The following is a 20,041-nucleotide window of genomic DNA, read 5'->3' on the forward strand; positions in this document are numbered from 1 at the left end:
TGTCAGTGTTATGCTATGGTTGCCTTAAGTGTAGATAGATCAGTTTGAAACGTTTGACCTCATTCTCCTATCACACCCATTACTGTTTTGTCAATTGTATTTTGTGGGTCTTGTGTAAAATTATTTTGCTGTGAAGCATCTCGTCACAATAAATCTTTACTTGCAGTACTTCATTTTTGACCTTTGTCACTGTGAGGATTGAGTCATGTTAACGGTGCCCGAGAGCATCACGCTACAGCTGCAGTCCACAGTTTGCTTTGTGCATTGTTGGTAAAGCTTTACTGTGTCCATCGGGACCATGATGCCTGAAACTTATACTCTTTGTATCACAATAAGCACACGTGAGATTTACAGTCACTTTGCATAACCTTTGTGCATTTCACAATTAAAGGCTACGTATTTATAAAACAGCAAGAACACTAAGCTAAGAAGACTTCATGTGGTCTTGTTTACATCATCATAATCAACTAAGACATCATTAAGGCGCACTAGGCCATGGACATTTAAAACGCTATGAAAACACATCCCAGCAGCACTGATGTGATGTCTTTGACAGAAAGTAGAAATTTCATCAAAAATATTTTGTTAATCTGCAGTGTAGACCATAAGAGAAGGAGAGGCCTTTCAAACGTGTGCGTAGTGCCAGTACTGTCAGTCTGTCGCATACAGACCAACAACTTATTAATGTCATTGTGTCAACAGAATTAGTGTCAAAGGTGATGTCAGGATTTGGGGAATTGCTGGGCACTGTAGTTACTAGCAAATGTTACACAAACAGGAGTAAACAGTGCATTTGTTGGGGACTATTTTCAGTTGCGGATTCAGACACATTAAATGTTCTTGTGAGTATTTACAGCTGTAGGACGGTGTTTGTGGGATTGAGTCAAAATAAACTACACAGTCTGTGTGATGGTGATGAATGAATGAAGACCCAGTGCAACAGTGTGAGTCATTGATGGAACAGATGTACACTAACTTTAGATTCACACGTAATTATTAGTAGGGTTAGTTCATTGTTGGTTTTGGTCTTTCCATTTTATTTTCAATAAGAAACATATTGCCGTCTTTATCTGCAAACACACCAGCATGATTCATTGACTAGATGAAGGACTCTGACTTAATGGTCTCATTGAATATTGAAGTTGTAAACATCACCTGGGAAATCTACTGACATGAAATAAGCAGTTGAAGAAGCATTCGTTACTTGTCCGTCCTTTAGTGTTTGAGAGGCTTTGCTATGCTAACCGACTTAGCTATCAATAGTTAAAGACCTTTGAGTAGATTGCATTGAACAACTTTCTATGCAATTTCAGATGTAGTTTTAACGAAATTCCAGTGGTTCAAATATCAATTTGGAGATCACAGAGAATGAAAGAGGAAAGCAGTAGTTCCTTAAAATAGCCAACATCCCACGTGTTGGCATTGTGTCCAGAACACTTGTTCCTTCCTTCCAACAGCTCCACAGTGGTTTACCATTCTACATAGACCTGCTGTGTGTTCACTAAAAAGAGGTACTTTATTTGGCAAGTGGACCATTGTGCATTGTATGGAAGGAAACAATCTGTGTTTTGTCTGGGCTGATGCCTTTTGCTGCATCAGACCCCCTTTCCCGCCTCCAGCCCTTGGGGGAAGAAGGGTGAATATATGATACTTGTGAGATGGTAAGGCCTCATGTTAAACTCAAGTCACCAGCTGGGACTCTTGCAGCAGTTAAAGGTAACTGACCCCAGAGCCTAACGTGCTGTGGTTGGTTTCTTTAAAAGGCCTTATGGCTCCAACATCCTCCTTGTTCCATTGATTGATGGTGGTATGAAGATTATATCTCAGTGCTGAACTCTTTTAAGGGATTGCAGGCCTGTATGATTAAGGAAAACATACACGCTGAAATATCTGTCTGCAAGGTCTTTTTTGTTTTTTGAAGCCCGGTCATTCCACCGTCTCTCAGCTCTACTCAGCTACTCAAACTGCAGTTCCAGTTGGCATTTCCACGACATAATTACAGTGTTGTGTATGTGAAAACACTAGTTCATCCACAACAGCTTGTTTGTAGCAACATCAGCTTCAGCTCAGGTCTCCCAACCCCTAAACAAGGTCAAGGGTTCACGTTTAGGGTGGGAAACCTCCTTTGGCCTTAGAGTGTGTGCTCCAGAAGAAGCAAGAATGCTACGATGAGAGTGTTTTCACAGTGTTGCGGAGGTGCTTGGGTCAATGTGGCTCGGAGAAATGTGTGTGTGAGCCAAACCAAAGGAACACGAGCAAAAACGGAACTGCCCATACTTCCTGTGGTCTTAACCCAGTACATTTTTCTTTGCCACTATAACACTTCTATCTTTAATTTGTTTTTACTGCATCTAGGAATATCTATATTTTTTATGTTTTATTCCAACAGTATCCTATTCAGCAGACAAAAGGTACATTATGCGCCAACAATCAGAATGACTTTATGAGCACTGTTACACCATTCATGCAAAGGGAAAAGTGCAGCGGTTGAGGGAGATGAGTGGGTGTACATTCTTTGTGCCGGTTACAACAGGAAAAGGAAAAGTCTAAAAAGCACTAAATAGAAGCTCAAAACGTTGCTGACCAAGAGCTGAGAGGAGGTCATCCCCTCACAACACTCACTCTCACTCACATAAGCCTTTAATCAGAAGATCCCCCTGACTTCAATCAAACGATGACATTCCTCAACGGCCTACTCATGACGAAACTCTCTGAGCATCTGACCTCCAGTCTGGCTGGCAACGGAGGACAACCTAGGAGAGGTCATCATCCGGGTTAGGGACTGACCCTGGACTCTCACTCCCCCGAGGAAGGCCACAATGCTGGCCTTCATCACAAACATCCCCTAGGCTCTGTGCGGGTTGATCATAATTCTTGCACTTCCAGAGTTTAGCGGGGCACGCTCTGCCCTTGGGCCAGCAGCAGCAGCAGGACGGGCAAAAGCTCTATTGGAGCAGTAGGTAACCCTGACTCAGAGACGGGTCACGTCCCTCTGATCTCGGTAGGCACAGAGCTCGACGCAGGAAGCCTTTGATGAGAAACTGAGCCAAGCCTGGGGAGAAAGGCACAACAGCCCCAGCCAGTGAATAGCTTTATTATGATGACCCGACCTCAAAGGTCAAAGAGCAAAATGGGACACACTCTGATACTTCTTCAAATACCCTCCGATACGTAGGGGATATATCTCAAACTGAATTTTGGTCCATTTCAATACAGTCTTTAAAAAAGTATGGTTCATTTCCACAAGGGAAAGGATTTGAGAAGTGTCAACAGCAGCTGGTCTAATCAAACAATGAACTACTGTTCACGCACCGCTGGGAACTGGAGAGCTGCTAAGAAACTAAATTCTGACTTCAGTGGTAAAGAATACTTAGGGGACCTAATGTATCTGGGTGATTACTGAAATAGATGAACGAATGAAGTTACATAAAAATGAGAAGAAAAGAAATGCGCTGAGTTTAGTACTAATTAGTCCTAAACACTGGATCGCTGACTCTGACGGAGATGTCATTTGTCAGTTGTGTACGTTTTTTTCAAGTAGATTTAGTCTTATGACAAAGTATTGGACAAGTTGAACATTTGACCTGATGATGGCACATGATGAAAAGTAAGGGGATCCCCAAAGCTATTACAATTCATCCTTTGGCAAACATGAATATCTGTAAACCTGCTGATGGGGCTTTTTGTAAAGACAGGGCCCCACCAAAGTTGTTATAGTTTATCATTCAGGAACCATGAATGTCTGAACAGGATGATGTGCCAAATGCATCCAGTAGATGTCAAGATATTGCACAGGATAAGGGAAAACTTAACATGATGATGGCGCAACTTAAAAAGTCAGGTGATCGCCAAAGTAATTCGGATTCATTCTCGAGGGACCTTGAAAATCCGTACCAAATTTCTTGGCAATCCATCTAATATGGGAATAACGAAAGGTCAGTGTGATCAAACCTCCAACGGCAACCTCTGGAGCTGAAACATGAAGAATGTGAAAGTGCCAAAAACTGCAGTTCATCGAATGGCTACATGAGGCTGGCTCCAAAAGGGGGTCAATCCTCATGGACCCCATGTTAAAACTTTACAGCAGAAATATGTGTTTACAGCCTGGTGCAAAAAACCTTTTTGGTGATTTTAAGGCTTAAAGTTATGCATATTGAACTTGACCTCTCGACATGTGTGTGTGACATAATGTGACTTGCTGTGCGATTATTCGTACGCAGGGCATGTTGCTGGTCAATGTGCAGTTGTTGGATGATGGTCTGGTTGATCTCTGTATCCGCATCAGTTTCTAACAGGATATCATGAACTGTAACATCCTTGTTTCACTGAAACTAAAAAACCTTGAATAACTTTATTGTACAGTGCCATTCGACTCTTTTCTCTTCTCTTAACGTATTATATACAGATCGGACAGAACACTAGATGGTATTGCAATTTCTAATGACAAATAAATTGATTATTTTCTTTGCTCCAGTTTTTTCGGCGGGTGAAATTCTAGTATTATTTTATTAAAATCTGGAGAGCCTTCATTAATTTATTACACATGCATAAGAAATGAATAGTGCAAAGTCTGTGGCGATTGGACTCCATCATAAAGTAGGATAATAGAGGGGTAGTGATGCTGAGGTCAGGTAAGGCATGATCCCCCTGGAGAATAGACACTGGTGGTGGTGGTAGTGAAGGGAGTTGCTGCAATCCGCTGATGGATGAGGAGCATGACTGTGATGCTGACTGGAGGTGACTGGGGTGGAGGAGGGTCGCATCCGATATGAGCTGAAATGACAACTGACAGCAGCAGAGAGGACAACACTTTTCAAAGTTTGAGAGCAACGATATGATTGGCTGAAGGAAGCCGTTCAGAATCTGGTTGGTTTACTGAAAGTGAACCAACTGCTGACAGAGTAAACACAGGGAGAGAGAGACTGAGTGATTATGAATAAAAAGGAGGGTAAAGATAGTCTTCCCGACTGAATTTCCACTTTAGCTTCATTTACATAACGCTTTGGGCTTAATTATCAGGTATTGTGTCTGCGCTCACCATAGCTGGCTTGACAGCTTAGCTTGTTGTACTAAAGGACACTGAGGAGTCGGCTGTTCATTTTTCCCGGAAGGTCCATTACAAACAAGCCAGTTTTTCTTTAGCCAAAATTAGTAACCAAATCAATATGTTAACATGAATTACGGATGCACCTTGCTAACGAAGCTAGCGCTAGCGTTAGCTGATAACTTTAGCGTTCGTAATGCTAACGGGACCTGCCTCCACTCAGGCCACGTCCACACTACTCCGTTTCCATTTGACAACGCATAATATGTTTGCTACGTTTACACTGAGCGTCCACACTACGCCAGCGTTTTCGAGCAACGAAAACGGAGGAGTTTGAAAACATTCCCGAAGACGGATACGTTTGAAAATGCCGGGGTTGCGTTTTCGTGTGGACGGTCGAAAACGGATAAGTTTGGAAACGATGACGCCCACACCCGCGTTCGCTACTTGATTGGTTCTTAGCAGTCATGACGTCTCCTTCCCTGATTCGTCACATCCCTATCACGTGACCGTTACCCGGAAATCATAAACAACAACATTGATTACCGATCGACTACCAGGTTAATTTAACATGGACAACCGATTACAGGTGTTGCTGACCTTGTTGTCTTTACTAGCAGCTGTTGTTCAGTCAAAGTCTGCATTATTACAGCGGAAGCAGCTGTTAATGGAGCGATTAGCGAGCGGCGTGACCGGCGGCGTTATCAGCCCTACGGAGCGGCCGTCTGAAGTCACGGTTAGCGGCTTTAGGGAGGACGACGGACACAAAACGGAGGACTTTCCTGTCCTTATTAATGCTTAAAGTATGCACAACTATTGTGAAGTCTGCAGATAAAATGTGAAAGGAACAAAACAGTAATTGCTCTCCAGTATGACAGATAGTTAAGCCACCAGCAGAGCGAGAACAGACAACAACGAAACTGAGGAAACGAGTGAGAGACGTGTGTTGACCACATTTATGGACCATAATCTAGTAAACATTTATGTGTAAGTATTGATTTTAAAGTAAATTTGATGTGTGAGAGAGAGATATAGAGAAAGACCCGCAGCGCTGTGACTAACGTTAAGTCTGAAAAATAAAACTTCTAAAACTTTCCACGAAATGTGTCTGTTTGAGTTCATAGAGGAAGATTTTAGAGAAGATCTTAAGTATCAAACACAACCTTTAATTATTAAAGACTGCTTTATTACTCTGTCGTATTTTTTTTAACTAAGCAACCAATCTACTTCCTGTTTACATCGACACCCACCCGCATGCGCAGTGTACGTGAAGAGTCACGTGATATTCGTTTTCAGGCGTTTTAGTCTGGACGGAGATCAATTCGAAAACGATGCTGAAACGGAGACTGTTTTAAAACGAAAACGGAGTAGTGTGGACATGGCCTAAGGCTCGCTATTTCCCAACTCCACCCTATTGTCTAAATAGATCACTCCTGGTTGCCAGAAAAGAAAGTGGCGACAGCCAGAGCCACCCACTTTGAGCTTCACTTTGGCTCTTCAGAAACCTACAGGTGAAGCGACTACGTCCATATTTTATACAGTCAATGGGTCCAACCAACACTGCCGTCCTAGAGTCATGCAGCTAGTGTAGCTAAAGTGAGACAAATAAGATGCATACAGCAGTAGTAAGGAGGCACTATTTCATGATACTGTAATACAAAGGTATTTTCAAGAACATTACTTTATTGCAGGATTGTAAACTTTAAAGCAATTTTTCCCCAGAAAAGTAATTGCTGTGTCATTGTTGCAAATCAATAACCTTTTTAGCACTATGCAGATTGTATGGTGCTGTGGGCCCATGAATATCCTACTACTTACACTCTAAAGCTATGAGCACATTACTGTATATGAGAATCTGTTTTAAAGCTTTGTAGCTTGCATTTGTTCCATTGTGGGTCAGCTGAGGATAGCGGCCTTTCATCCACTGACCCCCTGCCCCTCTGATGCGTGTTGTTTTGTCTGGGATACGAGGTGCGGGGTGCGAATGTCACCATCAACAGCTGACTTCGTCAGAATGCCTGATACTTAACGGGCAGCAGCCATGCAGTGAGATGTTTGCCAACAGCTGAGCCAGTAGAAAGAGATTCCTCTGATGGAGATTGGATGCTTCCGATTGGATGCGTCTGGTTTAGCATTTAGCAACTAAAGAGACATATTTTTCTCAGAAGTTGGTGGAGAACAAAAACCTGCAAATATTGGATCTCTGTTCATCAAGTTGCTAGAAACACGATTCCAAATGAGTGTTCTGTGTCTGCTAGCTGTATGAACAGGCACTTGTTTGCTAACTTTATAACAATACCATTTTTATAAGGCCATAGCATGCTGCTTGTAGCTTGTTGCAAAAACACAGAGAAGCTTGGGTTACAACACAGAGAGAGGGAGTCACCTTATTGTCTGCTCAGGTAGACATTAGCAAATACTTGTTTGCTGCCATAATAATGCTGTATTTCCTGTGTACAGAACCTTTAAAGTTCAAAAATAGTCAAGGAAACAGAGTGATTACATATGGATACACTGTACCGTATGTCTGTGCCCTGTTTAAAGTATGAAGCTGGGTGCATCAGAGCACACCATCTCTCCTCATCTGTGTGCTTTGTCTAATCATCCATTTCTGCCTCACTAACCTCTTGTTCTCCTCTCTGGTGAGACCCTTACCCTGGGGCTATTTTTCTCCCATCCTCTCTCTAAGAGAATAAGGAATTCCAGTGGCAAACGCAATCAGTGGGCTCCACTTCTAACCAGTCCCCAGCTGCATTCGCTGTCAAATTAAAAGTGGTTTGTTCTCTTTCTTTTAGCGCTCTAGCATCTTTTCTTATACCTATATCCCCTTCCCTTATCTCTAGTCTCTCTCCTGCTAGCTTTGCTCTGTTCAGCTTGACAGTAGCTCTCTCTTTCTCTTGATTGTTCCTCTCCTTTCACCTTTTCCTGCGCCACCTCTTCCTTCTTTCCTGCTTTATGTTGCTCTCAGACCCATTTCTTCAGGGTCGACCTGCCACTGTTCATTTTGGATAACGTGCCATCTAACTTTAGAAACTGCTCCGTATGCATTTGGTGCCTAAGGAGTGTTCTTTTTCACCTGGGTTTTCAAACTGGAGTTTTTTTTCTTCTTTTTGAATCAAGAATAAATCGCACAGCTACCACATGTAGTACATTAAAGATACGCAGATGTATGGAGAGGCGAGACAGGGCTTCAAAGCATCACAAATGTTGCTCCTCTATTATTGAAACATATGTACTGCAGCTATCAAAGAGCAATCTAAAGAGACCTGACTCTGGGACAAGAGACAGGTGTGTGCAAAGAAATTGGTTTAAATTGACACCCCGTCAATTATACGGTTATATACTGCGTATGTTAAATCAACCGATGTTAAAGGTGTTTTTCTTTTGACACTTACAGCAACAGTAAAATACAGCTCTGCAAACGGACAGTTTGAGGAATTATTTTCATTTATCCTCCAATAAAGCTGTTTGTATAAATCAGTTTAATATGGAATTTATTTACATTCTGTCTGAATACTGCCGCCTCTCATGATGTTGCCCGCTCGACTCAATTCATATCCTCAGAACTCTGCAAGAACATTTCTGAGGACCTGAAAACAAAACGACACAGCATCATTGATGCTGCAAATCATTACTTAACACAGCAGCACTTTATATGAAATGTAGGTAGAGATGAAATACTGAAAACCAGCCACTTACAGAACCCCAAAAGACCCTTGTCATCATAATGTAAATAATAAAGTTATAAACCAGTATAAATTATAAGGCGTCGTTACCATTTTACCAAAAATCGACATGGTCCGTTTGATGACTTGTTATAGTCATTATACATCTTGAAAGGAATAGTCTAAAGACATTAGAGACCATTAGAGGACAAGATAAATATCATTCTCAGACCTGTCTGTGAAGTGTGAAGTGTAAAAATGACAAGCTGTGATCTTACTGCCTTCGTGCTAGACTATTTACAGACTCCACAATGTGCCTGGCTGAGATATCCATTGATTTATTTTAGTTAAGCCTTTCTTGTAGGTGTCTTTTGACTGTCTACCAAAGCAAATTTCCCAAAGTGTCGAACATTTCCTTAAAAGCCGCTATGGTTATTTTAATAATTAAAAAAACAACAATTTATTACATTACATCAACTGATGCTTTTAAACTACAACACTGTGACAATGTTAAAGCGGTCGCTTCTATTGATGAACCGAATTATTAGTTGAATATAAAGCTCCTCCACAGAGCTACCTGCTCATCAGCAGACAGCAGACAGACTCAGCCGGACACTAGCATTCAGCATCCAGCAGCTAACAGCCACAGAGCGTTCCCATCTCCCTCAGGACCAGAGACCAAAAACAGCTGAAAGAGAGAATATCGGACTTACATTCATCAGGCGGCTAAAACACGACTCCAAAGGAATGATAACGTTGCCCCGTTGCTGCTGGTCATGTTAAGAACAACAAGTTTGCCATTTCAATTTAAGTTTAGTTATATATCAATGTTGTGTGCGCAACTTGTTGCCATTGCCCCCAAGTAGCCAGTTATTGCCAATTTAAAGATGTTTAATGACAATGCCAATCCAACAACTGCCAGTTATTGATCACACATCAGCCACAATCACTAGTCACCTGTTAAGAGTATGAAACATAATAATTATACTTCTTATATATGGATTGCTTTGTGCTTGTTTTTTTATACTGTTGCATGTGCCGTATACGGACCATGTTTTCAAATCAATGTTTTCATTAATATCTGGTGATTGATGTCATTGAAATCTGGAGCTCAGAATCCTTTTTACGTGTTTCATCTTCATACATATGGCTACAGTGAGTACAGTGAGTATACTGGTGTTTGCCCTTACAGCTGTGGTCAGTGGTCTGAGAACACGCCAAATGTGATTTCACACTGGCGCTACTGCCACGAGGCCTCCAGGGACCACAGAGCGTGCTATATCAAAGACGACACAACACAGGGTTTAAACAGAAAAAAAGGAGATAGTTTATTTGAAATGTACAAAAGCTATATACACACACACACACACTCACACAAACCCACACACACAGAGCACAGTAGAAATGAATGGTAGCATACACACAAACATTTGAAAGGCTACTTAGAAATTCAGCAAACATAATAAAACTGAGGAATTTGCAGGGCGAGTTCCACAATCCTGTCCGAAACAGGATTACTTTATCAAAGTCTGTGTCCCTTCCTGGACTCTCTGCAGTTCATCCAGAGCCCAGGGGAGGCATGTGGTGCAGTGAAGGGGGGTGGTATGAATGTGTTAATTAGGATTGGATCACTACTGAGAACACACAGAGGTACTTGTATATTCTTTTAGAGAATACTCTTCAGACACAGGGGTTCATATGCCCTGATAGACTAGCACAGAGGCACATCCTTGTCCTGTTCAATCATTTACCCTTGTGAGATGGGACCGCTGAGAGTTAATGCCTCTGATCCAGAGGGCAAAGAAGGAAATCTGATTTTACAGTGCCATCCCCAAGAGCTCAGACCACGATCAAAAAGCACTTAATATCTGTGGATCATAATGTTGTACAACCACGTGTTCAAACCTGGGCTGTGCATATTTTTGTGACTCACAATAAGTCCCGACTTCCTGGTTGAAGTATATAAATTACGCATTGAATTTCATGAAAGGTCATTTAAAATGTTTAATGAACACAGAATTTGCTCAGAATCGCTCTCAGCCTTCATTTCAAAATATGTGTGTAACTGAAACTCAGCGATACAAAGACAGGTTGTGCACGAGACAGGTCATTGTAATGGCACTTCTTTGCCATTTTGTTATGCTGCAAGATTAAATTAAGTGCATAAATACATGTATTTTTGTATCAACTTCTACATGCATATTTTCTTTATGGGTGCTGACTGTTCATTAACCTCAGCGCTTTAAGTACCTGCATGTATGGTGGTGAAGGGAAAAGCTTAACAAACTGTAGGTCTGTGATAATTTACCTGCGTAAAAAAATGACATAAATTACTCTGTATGTCCTTCTGAGCCATGTGATGAAGTTATTAACCATGTCACAAACAAATTCAGCTTTTTCATTCATTTTCACAACAGCTTTTTTACAGTGTGTGTCGGGTTACCGCTGCAGACTCTTCACGCATCTCACATATCGTAACAAACAGCTCCCTCTTGTGAGGAGATTCCTTTGCAATCCATGTGGTTAGCACAAAGACAAAAACTAAAAAAATAACTGATTCTTTCATTATCCATTACGAATATATAGTAGGAGTCCGTTACTTTACCTTTGACAGCCCTAGTTTAAACATTAAAAGTTTATAGCATAACTTAAAGCAAGTACCATACAGTATGATCTATACACATACAAGTCTTCATGAGAAAACATTATCTACATGTCCATTTCCTGGTAACTCTGTTTTCCTGTCGTACTCAGATGTTGATGTGAATTGCTTTCAGTGCACCACTTTGTAAAGGGCTATTACACCAGCAAATACTGAAGGGCAATTGTTTGTAGATGCATTTATAGACCCATATATGTGAAGGTAAAATATATGGCTTTTTAACACATAATGATAGAAATGGTCCTAAAGCCTAGCTATACTTACTATTCTTTTTTTTCAAAGTAACATAATCTCAAGCGAATATTACAAGACAAGCATATTACTATGAACAGTGAAGAAAAACATGTCTGAAATAGCCAGTATTGCATTATTCAATCAGTGCTTTGTGTAGTCCATATATTCCTGATGTAGAACGAGTTAAGACTGGATGGATGATGAGGTGTTTGATTGCTCTCAGCTTATCATGTTGAGGAACTTGCTTTCTTCAGCCAAGGCTGTGAGCATAGAGTTCATGTCACCGATGGCCATGTTGCCAATCCCTGCCGGTACAGATGCAAGGGTGACAGAGTTGCGGGGGGTGGTGAGACGTGAGGAACTCTGGGAGAGGCTCTGCAGGAGGCCAGGACTCAGGGTGCCCGACATTAGGCTGGAGTGGTCCCCATCATCTAGCATGGTGTCAAAGTCAATCTGGGCATGCTCCGTGCCACCGGATCCACTAGTGGAAGAATCCACAGTACTGCTCGAGACGTGGTTGACTCCTGGTGAGGCCATGTTGGCTGCAGCAGTGGTGTTGCTCGCAGGAGCCTGACTAGCACTGGGGGACATGGGGGCATCAAAGCTGACTAAAGCTGGCTCAAACATATGAATCTGACCCGTGTAGAGCACAGCAGAGTTTGGATTTGCAGAGCTGCTGTTGTGGGCTGCTGAGCCACTGGGCCTCTTTGGGCTCGCCTCTGACGTGTCAGTACCACAACTGGGGTTCAAATCAGATGACTTGGGTATTCGGTTTGGTTGCATCATGCTAGACCCAGTCTGTTGTCTGGCAATAGACTTGGGCTCTATGGGAGGCCTGGGTTGTAACATTCCTCTGCCTCCATTATGGATATTGGGCTGCTGAGAGACAACACTGTAATTTTGCTGCTGATCCACTTGGTTCACATGACAATACCCATCAGCCTGTGTCCTTGCTTTGCAACTTTGCAGTTCTGGAACTGCCATATTGTTCCGGGTAGGTCTCACGCTAATGCTCCCAGATATAGAATTTGGGATTGCCTCTTGGCCAAACCCTTGCTGAGGACTCATTTGCTCACTAAAGTTTGCACTGTTGCATTGCCTCTGTTGCTGATGCTGCTGGTGGGAGATGTTCATCAGCCTCTGGCTGTTGTGGTTCGCATACCCCTGCATAGACATATTCTGACTCATAGGCACTACTTGCTGATTGCTACCCAGGCCTTGACCTTGTCCCTGGAAGGATCCAAAAGTATGCCTCTGCTGAACAACAGCTAGGTTCCCTCTCAGAGGATGCTGTTGTTGTTTGGAGAGGTTGTTTGTGGTATCCACAGTGCCTGAGCTCACCTCGTTCCATTGCACCGGCATGTTAGTCTTGTTCATATTGCCCGGTGGTGATGAGAAGGACTGATGGGAGCCACCGGGACCCATCTGGCAGGATTGCATGTCCTGACCAGACTGAGTCATGGTGGCATCCGCCATGGCCATCCTCCTCTGAGCATAAAATGATGCTGGTGGGGCCATGCCTGTCTGATAGCCCTTAGTCTGATTGTTGGAATGGTAATCCACTTGCCCCAAGTTGTGACCTGAAGGGCCAGAATTCTGGGACCTAAGGTATTGCACCACATCATCAGGAAGCACCATGTCATCCTCTCCACCCTGCTCCCCTCCAATCATCATACCATCCACTGCCATGTTTTCCATGGCTACATTCTCAGAAATGCTGGGTGGTCTGGGGGCAAATGGGTAGCGTTGCAGGCTGCCATCAGAGCGAGTGTAGCCCTGCATAGCCATGGCCTGGTGGCGTTCAGCTGACGGACCATTCATGGGGTTCATGCTGTTCATGCTGTTATAGCGCTGAACCCTCGGAAAGGACAGAGGGTCCAGAGTGGGACGACGCACTGGATCACTGGCACGACGTGGAAGGTTGGTGGGTACCTCATGGGGCATCATGCTCCGCGTGCCATATCCTATATCACTGCATCGCCGTGGCACAGTTCCAGGGTGTGGCTGATGGAATGAGTGCGACATGCCTTCCTGGGAGTCACTGTAGAGTGCCATGCGTGTCCTCAGGCTCATTCGATCAATATTTGGGAGAGGAGTAGGTGGAGCTCCACCAATGGCAGCAGCATACTTTGCCTTAAGTCGATAATGCTGAGCTGGTGTCAGACTAAGGACACTGGGGAGACCTCCTCCACTGACACCACCACCTCCACAGTGGCTAGCCTCGCTGGAGCGGCGAGACAGATCAGTGGAGATCGGGTCATAGGAGTCAGCCGAACTGATATTGTTGTGGCGGTTAGCACTAAACTGGGACGCCTCACTGGAGCGGCGGCTGGAGTAGCAGGGTGAAATGCCGGAGGAGCGCCGACTCATGGTGTAAGCTGAGCTGATGGTGCTGGTGGTGCTGTCCCGGCGCTCATTCAGCTGGTTCAGTAGTGTTATTTCAGTTGAAGACAGGTCACCCATGCGTTGGCCAGGGTACGAACCGCTTAAGTTAGTGATCATGTTGGAGCTCTCCAGCAGGGAACCTGGCAGATACAAAGGACATTATTACATAATGACACCAACTCATTTACAATTGTTCAAATGATTTACAGTTATAGACTAAGCATTTATGTATATGGCTATTGGAATCACTCTACATGTAGACATGATGCGATTCAGCCATCTTGCACCATCATCACCCTCACTGTTAAGGACTTAAAATACTATAGCAAACAGATTTCCCAAACCCACACTTACCGACTGCAGGTATGGGAGGCAGCTTCATGCTGTTGCGTTGGCCCTGCGGTGGCTGTGGTGCAGAGTTGACCCAGGGGCAGGAGTCCCTCACTGTCTTCAGCCTTTCCTTCTTGATGTTCTCCAGCTTGATGGTGACCGCGCCACCATGACCCACAGCTTTCCTCAACTGAAGCCCCATCCCAGCCTGCTGTCCCCCAGCGGTAACAGTGGAGTCAACCATGGGGCAATCGTCCTGTGCGCTGAGGTCCCCGAAGCTGCCCCCACTGTGCAAGGCCATCTCTACTCCACTGTCGTTGTTGTTGGCGCTGCTGAGAGGCGACGGCTCACTGCTACATGACGAGTGGCCACCAGGACTGGACTGATATGTCTGGTTGAGGACAGCAGGGAGGAATTTGTAAGTGGAATGAATCAAACTATAGGAGCTTTATTTGAAATGACAGAGCTACATTGTAAACTAGTAAATAAGAAATGAAATTGAAAAATAAAAAAGGGAAATAATAAAAGCTATAGTGACATGCCAAGTTCAGAGAACTCCATTATATTCTTCAATATTAAACAATCACCACATATAAGAAATTCTGATTGTAATGGTGTCTCAATAACTAATGTGGGTCTATAGCTCCATATCTCATAAATCATACATGAATTTGATTTATTTACAACAAGAAAACAAGTGGATAATAGATGAGTTCTGTGAGCCACAATCCAGCAGTGATTGTATTTCAAACTGGACGAAAATGAACTAAAGTCTTGATCACAGCTTGATGCTGGCACTATTTGTTCAACACACATGCTAAAACAGTCCCAGCCTCTGCATATTAATGTGACGACTTTTATCATCGGCCGACCACAGAGGCTACTGCCAGAAATCTTGTGGACAGAAAAATATAGTCTTATGTCTCCATACATGTATATGTGGGCATCCCATATACAAACGCGCATGTTTTACATCTGTGAAAATGAATAATCATGCAAAAAGAACATTTTACATCATGTAAGAATGCACCGATGTAGCACGAAACATTCACACATCTTCCCATGCTGAGTTGCGAGCAGTCAGAGAGACAGTTTGAGTGCTCACCTCAGTGATGTCTGTCCATTAGAAAGGTTAACTTGAGAGAAGCAAGTTCAAGCAACAACCAGAGAGGTGAGTTAGGAAGGATGCAGGCAGTACCAGCAGTAAACATTTAACCTCAGAGCAATGTTAGTAGTTGGAAGTGAAAAACAGGAAAATAATTGTGTCCTAAACATACAAAGGCATGCAAGTATATGCACCTGTTATATTAACAGGTGGCACAGCTCTTTTGGTGTGCACAAAGTGGTACATTTCCTCCATAATGCATTCAATCAAACTCCAAAGTTTATATAAAAACAATCAATTTCCCGCACACAAATATTTGATGAACTCAAAAAGAGATTTGTGTGGGATGGCTTTTTTTAAATGTATGTGATGGGGACCCACCATAGAGTTCTCGGTCTTGATAGATTTGACTTGTAGGCAGTCTTCCACTCCTCTAGAGGTGCTGTTGGCCTCGATCTTGCCGTCCGCGACTCTTGCACCGATCTTGGAATTCGCTTCGTTCTCCCCGTTGCCTTTGGGAGGCTGCGGTCTCGGAGGTGCGTCGCTTCGTTGTTTCTTGGTGACGTGGGCATCGGGTCCGTGGACTGTCTTAACATGCTTCCTGAGAGAGCTGGGGTCCGTGTAGCGCTTGGTACAGCCCGGAATCTTACACACATATGGTTTCTACCGAAAGGGATTTAAAGATCAACTAAAATTTAATTATATTTTGATTTGGTCTGTTACAGCATACATATGTTCTCCTTTGGGCATAATATTTTTTTAAATATTTGTTTGGTTTCATGATGGCACCCCAGAGTTTTGCATAACTCCCACTACACTAAGCTCTAAGCAGACTGTGGGTCAAATGCATGAAAACCCACTGAATAAGTCAGCCGACCGATGCCCGTGCTTGAACAAACCTCATTAGAGTGTGTGCGGTTCTGGTGCTTGGCCCGGTCTGAGGCGTTGGAGAAGGCCTTGTTGCAGCCTTCGTGTTCACACACATAGGGCTTCTCCCCTGTGTGAGACCTGAGGTGGGTCTTGAGGTTCTCCAGGCGGGAGTAAGCTTTCGCGCAGCCTTCAAACTGCAGAGAGATGGAGATAGACGGACAGACAGTGAGACGGAATGCATGAGTGCTGTGCTGTTCTGTCTGCAGCTGGCAGGAGAAAAACAAAAGAAATACATACAAAAAAACAACAAGTTTTTAAATGTAATCTACTCTTGGACTCGTGCCCGCCTACTGTGGCATGCCACACAAAAGCAAAGCAGTGCTACAGGTTGGTAAAAAGGGCTATTATGCGAAATATCTAAACTGAGTGTGAAGTGCGGTAGAGCTGCTGTGCTTTGCTGAGACAAAGAGAAGTCTGTGTTTAGCCTTTGTGTTCACTTGTGCTGTACAAGCTGTAATTTGGTATTCCCTCTGAGCAGTCATTGTGAACATAATTGGCTTTGAAATTAAAAGAGAATCAAACTAGACGAGCGCAGATATCGGATATAAAAGTCAGAAGATTCTCCATTAAAGACGAGACTAAAGGGGAGTTAGAGTGTTGTGAGAAGATGCATGTGGGATTTGTGCAGAGAATACACAGCCTGGTCTTAATAAGAGCCCACGGCCCCCTGCTTGTCTGCAGATTTTAATTACACGCCCACGCTGTCAATCAGCTTTCTTCACTCTCTCCTTCACAAGTCATCTGTTTTAATGCATTCACAAGAGCAAGCTTTGAAGCCGAGCAAACATGCCCTCCATTTGATCTTCACACAGCAAATGAAGGCTTCAATAAAACCCTCATGATTTGGAAAATATCACGGATTCTAAGCACAAAGAAAATCACAAGAACATGTTCTTTGGGCAAAGGCAAGGGTTAAAGCATGGAGCCGGTAGGGCTGCTAGTGAGTGAGTTCTAGTTCCAGTGGTTGGCCATCCAGTTAACCAGACAGTTAACCCAGAGATGCATGGGTGTCTTTTCAAACAATCCTGCATACCCCAGGTCTTTAATGACCCGCCATTTACAAAGCACTTATAAAAAGCCATATATTAAAATCCTATCACCGGAGATTTTTAAAAATGATATCAACAATAACAAGTACACATAAATCTATTTTTGTAAGGGGGTTTTGCAGACTCAGACAATAAAGATAGTTATAATAATGTCTATTGTTGCTCTGGAGAAGCTTTTTTAAGTCTCACAAAATAACCCGAATGATGTCATTGTGATGTCATCAGGGTATGTTGGCTTTTGCTCAAAGACAAAAGCCTGCATTATAGATTGGGAGCGTGGGAAGTTTAGGTAGGGAGGTTCTATCAAAAGATACAATTGTTTACATTATGGGAAATGTAGGATCCAGTGCTTTTGACTAACAGTCAGGATATTTCGGCCTCAGCTGCTTTGATTTTGACGATTCCTTTTTAAAATCGGTCTCTGGCATGTCCCCCAATTTCAAAGAAAAGTTAACACTAAATTACTGGAGTTCGCTTTTAAATGCAGCATCCAATCAGTGAGTCAGTGAGTGAGTCAGATGAACAGTAAGTTAAGCAGCTAGTCGCTAACATGTCACCACGGCGTTTTGCAGGGATACGAGGTACTTACTGTGCATCTATGCGGCTTCTCCCCTGTGTGACGCCTCATGTGGACCACCAGCATGTACTGAGCCTTGAAGGGCTTCTGCTCCCGTGAACACTCCTCCCAGCGGCACACAAACTCCTTCTTCTCACCGTGGATGTGGTCATTGTTGATGTGCTGAGGAGACAATTTGAATTCAAGTAAATCTCCACACCGTAGCATCACATACGTCGCAGGCGTATGTGATAAGTTGTCAAAATGGTGACAGAACACCAAGTGTTTGTGAGCATGTGTGTGTATTAATTAAAACGAGACAGCAAATTCTTGTCTTTTTCCCACCAGAAGAGTCTCGCTCTTTCACGTGTCCATGCATGTGTGCATCCTCACACACACACACACACACACACACACACACACACACACACACACACACACACACACACACACACACACATTGTGGGTGACGATGCCATCCATTATGGCTGACAGTTATTATGCATTTGTCAACAGGAAACAAAAACTATAAAAGCATGTTTTGTTTTTTCAGGCTCTGTGTGTCTCTCTCTATGTGTGTGTGTGTGAGGAACTTCCTCAGATCCCAGTAAAAGGGATCAGGAAGAGGGTAACCGACTTGTTTTTATCTTCCATTCCCCTTACTTTTAAGGGATCAGGAAGTCAGTGAGGGACACACAAAGTTTCCTGTGCGATGCTTAAATTTAAAACTTTTGTATTAGCTTGTGAAGTAATTTCAGACAAATGACATCGCAAACCTAAATGTGAAATCTCAGGGAATTCTCTTTTAAATGTTCCATCTTCACTGCAAATGACACACCCTTTCTCTGTCTTTTTAAAATGAATAATGTATACTGATGGAGAAGGAGGCAGTCAGTTACTCCTACTACAATGTGTACAATGTGCCAGCGTACCTTCACAGTTATCTTAATTATGCCCTCTGACACAACAGCTTTTTATCAAACTCAAAAGACTCACATTGCAGACAAACCACTGTTACACACATACACACACGGTTCTGAACAGACACACTTAAAAAACCCTCATCCCGCGCACCACACGCAAATATCCACACACCCAGAGGAACCGCTTCATTTCCTGAGGACATCCAGGCCCACAACGCTCCACTTATGTGGCCACTTCTCCACCAGCGCAAAAGCTCGGAGGTTGTCGATTCTGCTGAGATCTATTTTGGGTGAAGGATGAGGAATGGAAACGAGCAGAGGCTTCTATTTTCAGGTTGCACACTGCTGTGAATCCGTCATTAGGGGGCTCTTGACAGCATTACTTTGGTTAAGCAGAAGCCAGAAGAACCTGTAAGTGTGTGTGTGGTTTTTCTTTCTTTCTGATATTAACCTTGTGTGGAACCCTGGGTGTACTGAGGGAGATGCTGTCAGGAGTTTTTTTGCAGAAAAAATGGCTATTCAAACCTAGATTTCTGTTTTTTTTAAAAAGTTGATAGAAAGCAGAGGCCTTTAAAAAAACACATTGTCCTGTGAGGAAAATGTGTTGGCCTCACATTGTCCAAGATCAAACCAGCGATCCTCTGCTGGCCTACTCACTAATCCTGGCAAGCTCTCACAGAGTTGGCTTGGGAGCTGAGGTTTGGGCAAAGGTTCTTAAAGGTAACTCTGGTCCTGACCTGTTCCCCACCACTTCCCATCCGTCTGCGGACCTGACACATGCCCACCGCTCTGACGTGACTGGAAAAGAGGGGGAGCGTGAGGTTCCGTAACTCAAGAGCTTCTGGCATGACGATGGATTTACGGCCGGCCCTCTGGGCTTCAGGGGTGGGGGTGTTGGTAAGAGTAAGATGTTAGGGGTTAGGGGTCGTGGGGCTGAGGGGTTGACGGGTTGGACGTGGGGGCACAGCTGCAGGACTCGGGCTTGAATGTGGCGAGAGCCGGCAGGCTCATTAACGTTGCGCGTGTCAACCCAACAGGAAAGGACGAGTTACTGGTCAGCTTTCTGACCGGGCTCAATCGGCATGGATTTAATGAGGAGAGTTGTTTGAACTTTTCCCTTTTTACACAAACAAAACGCGGTGTTTCTGATGCACAGTT

At 43.5% G+C, this 20,041-nt stretch overlaps 1 protein-coding gene across 1 annotated transcript in view; it reads right to left on the bottom strand.

The window, feature by feature from the left end:
• Positions 1-11,824: 11,824 nt before the first annotated feature.
• gli2a (GLI family zinc finger 2a) overlaps positions 11,825-20,041 on the bottom strand; it is an 89,672-nt gene continuing 81,455 nt past the window's right edge. The window contains exons 9-13 of the mRNA XM_076081898.1: positions 17,994-18,143; positions 16,325-16,489; positions 15,807-16,088; positions 14,345-14,711; positions 11,825-14,130 (exon numbers count right to left, since the gene is read on the bottom strand). Of these exons, the coding sequence (XP_075938013.1) occupies positions 11,825-14,130; positions 14,345-14,711; positions 15,807-16,088; positions 16,325-16,489; positions 17,994-18,143 (3,270 nt within the window). The remainder of the gene's footprint in view (positions 14,131-14,344; positions 14,712-15,806; positions 16,089-16,324; positions 16,490-17,993; positions 18,144-20,041) is intronic.

This window comes from Anarhichas minor, unplaced genomic scaffold, assembly GCF_050575085.1.
Source record: "Anarhichas minor isolate MPS153535 unplaced genomic scaffold, ASM5057508v1 ptg000087l, whole genome shotgun sequence".
Taxonomy (NCBI): domain Eukaryota; kingdom Metazoa; phylum Chordata; class Actinopteri; order Perciformes; family Anarhichadidae; genus Anarhichas; species Anarhichas minor.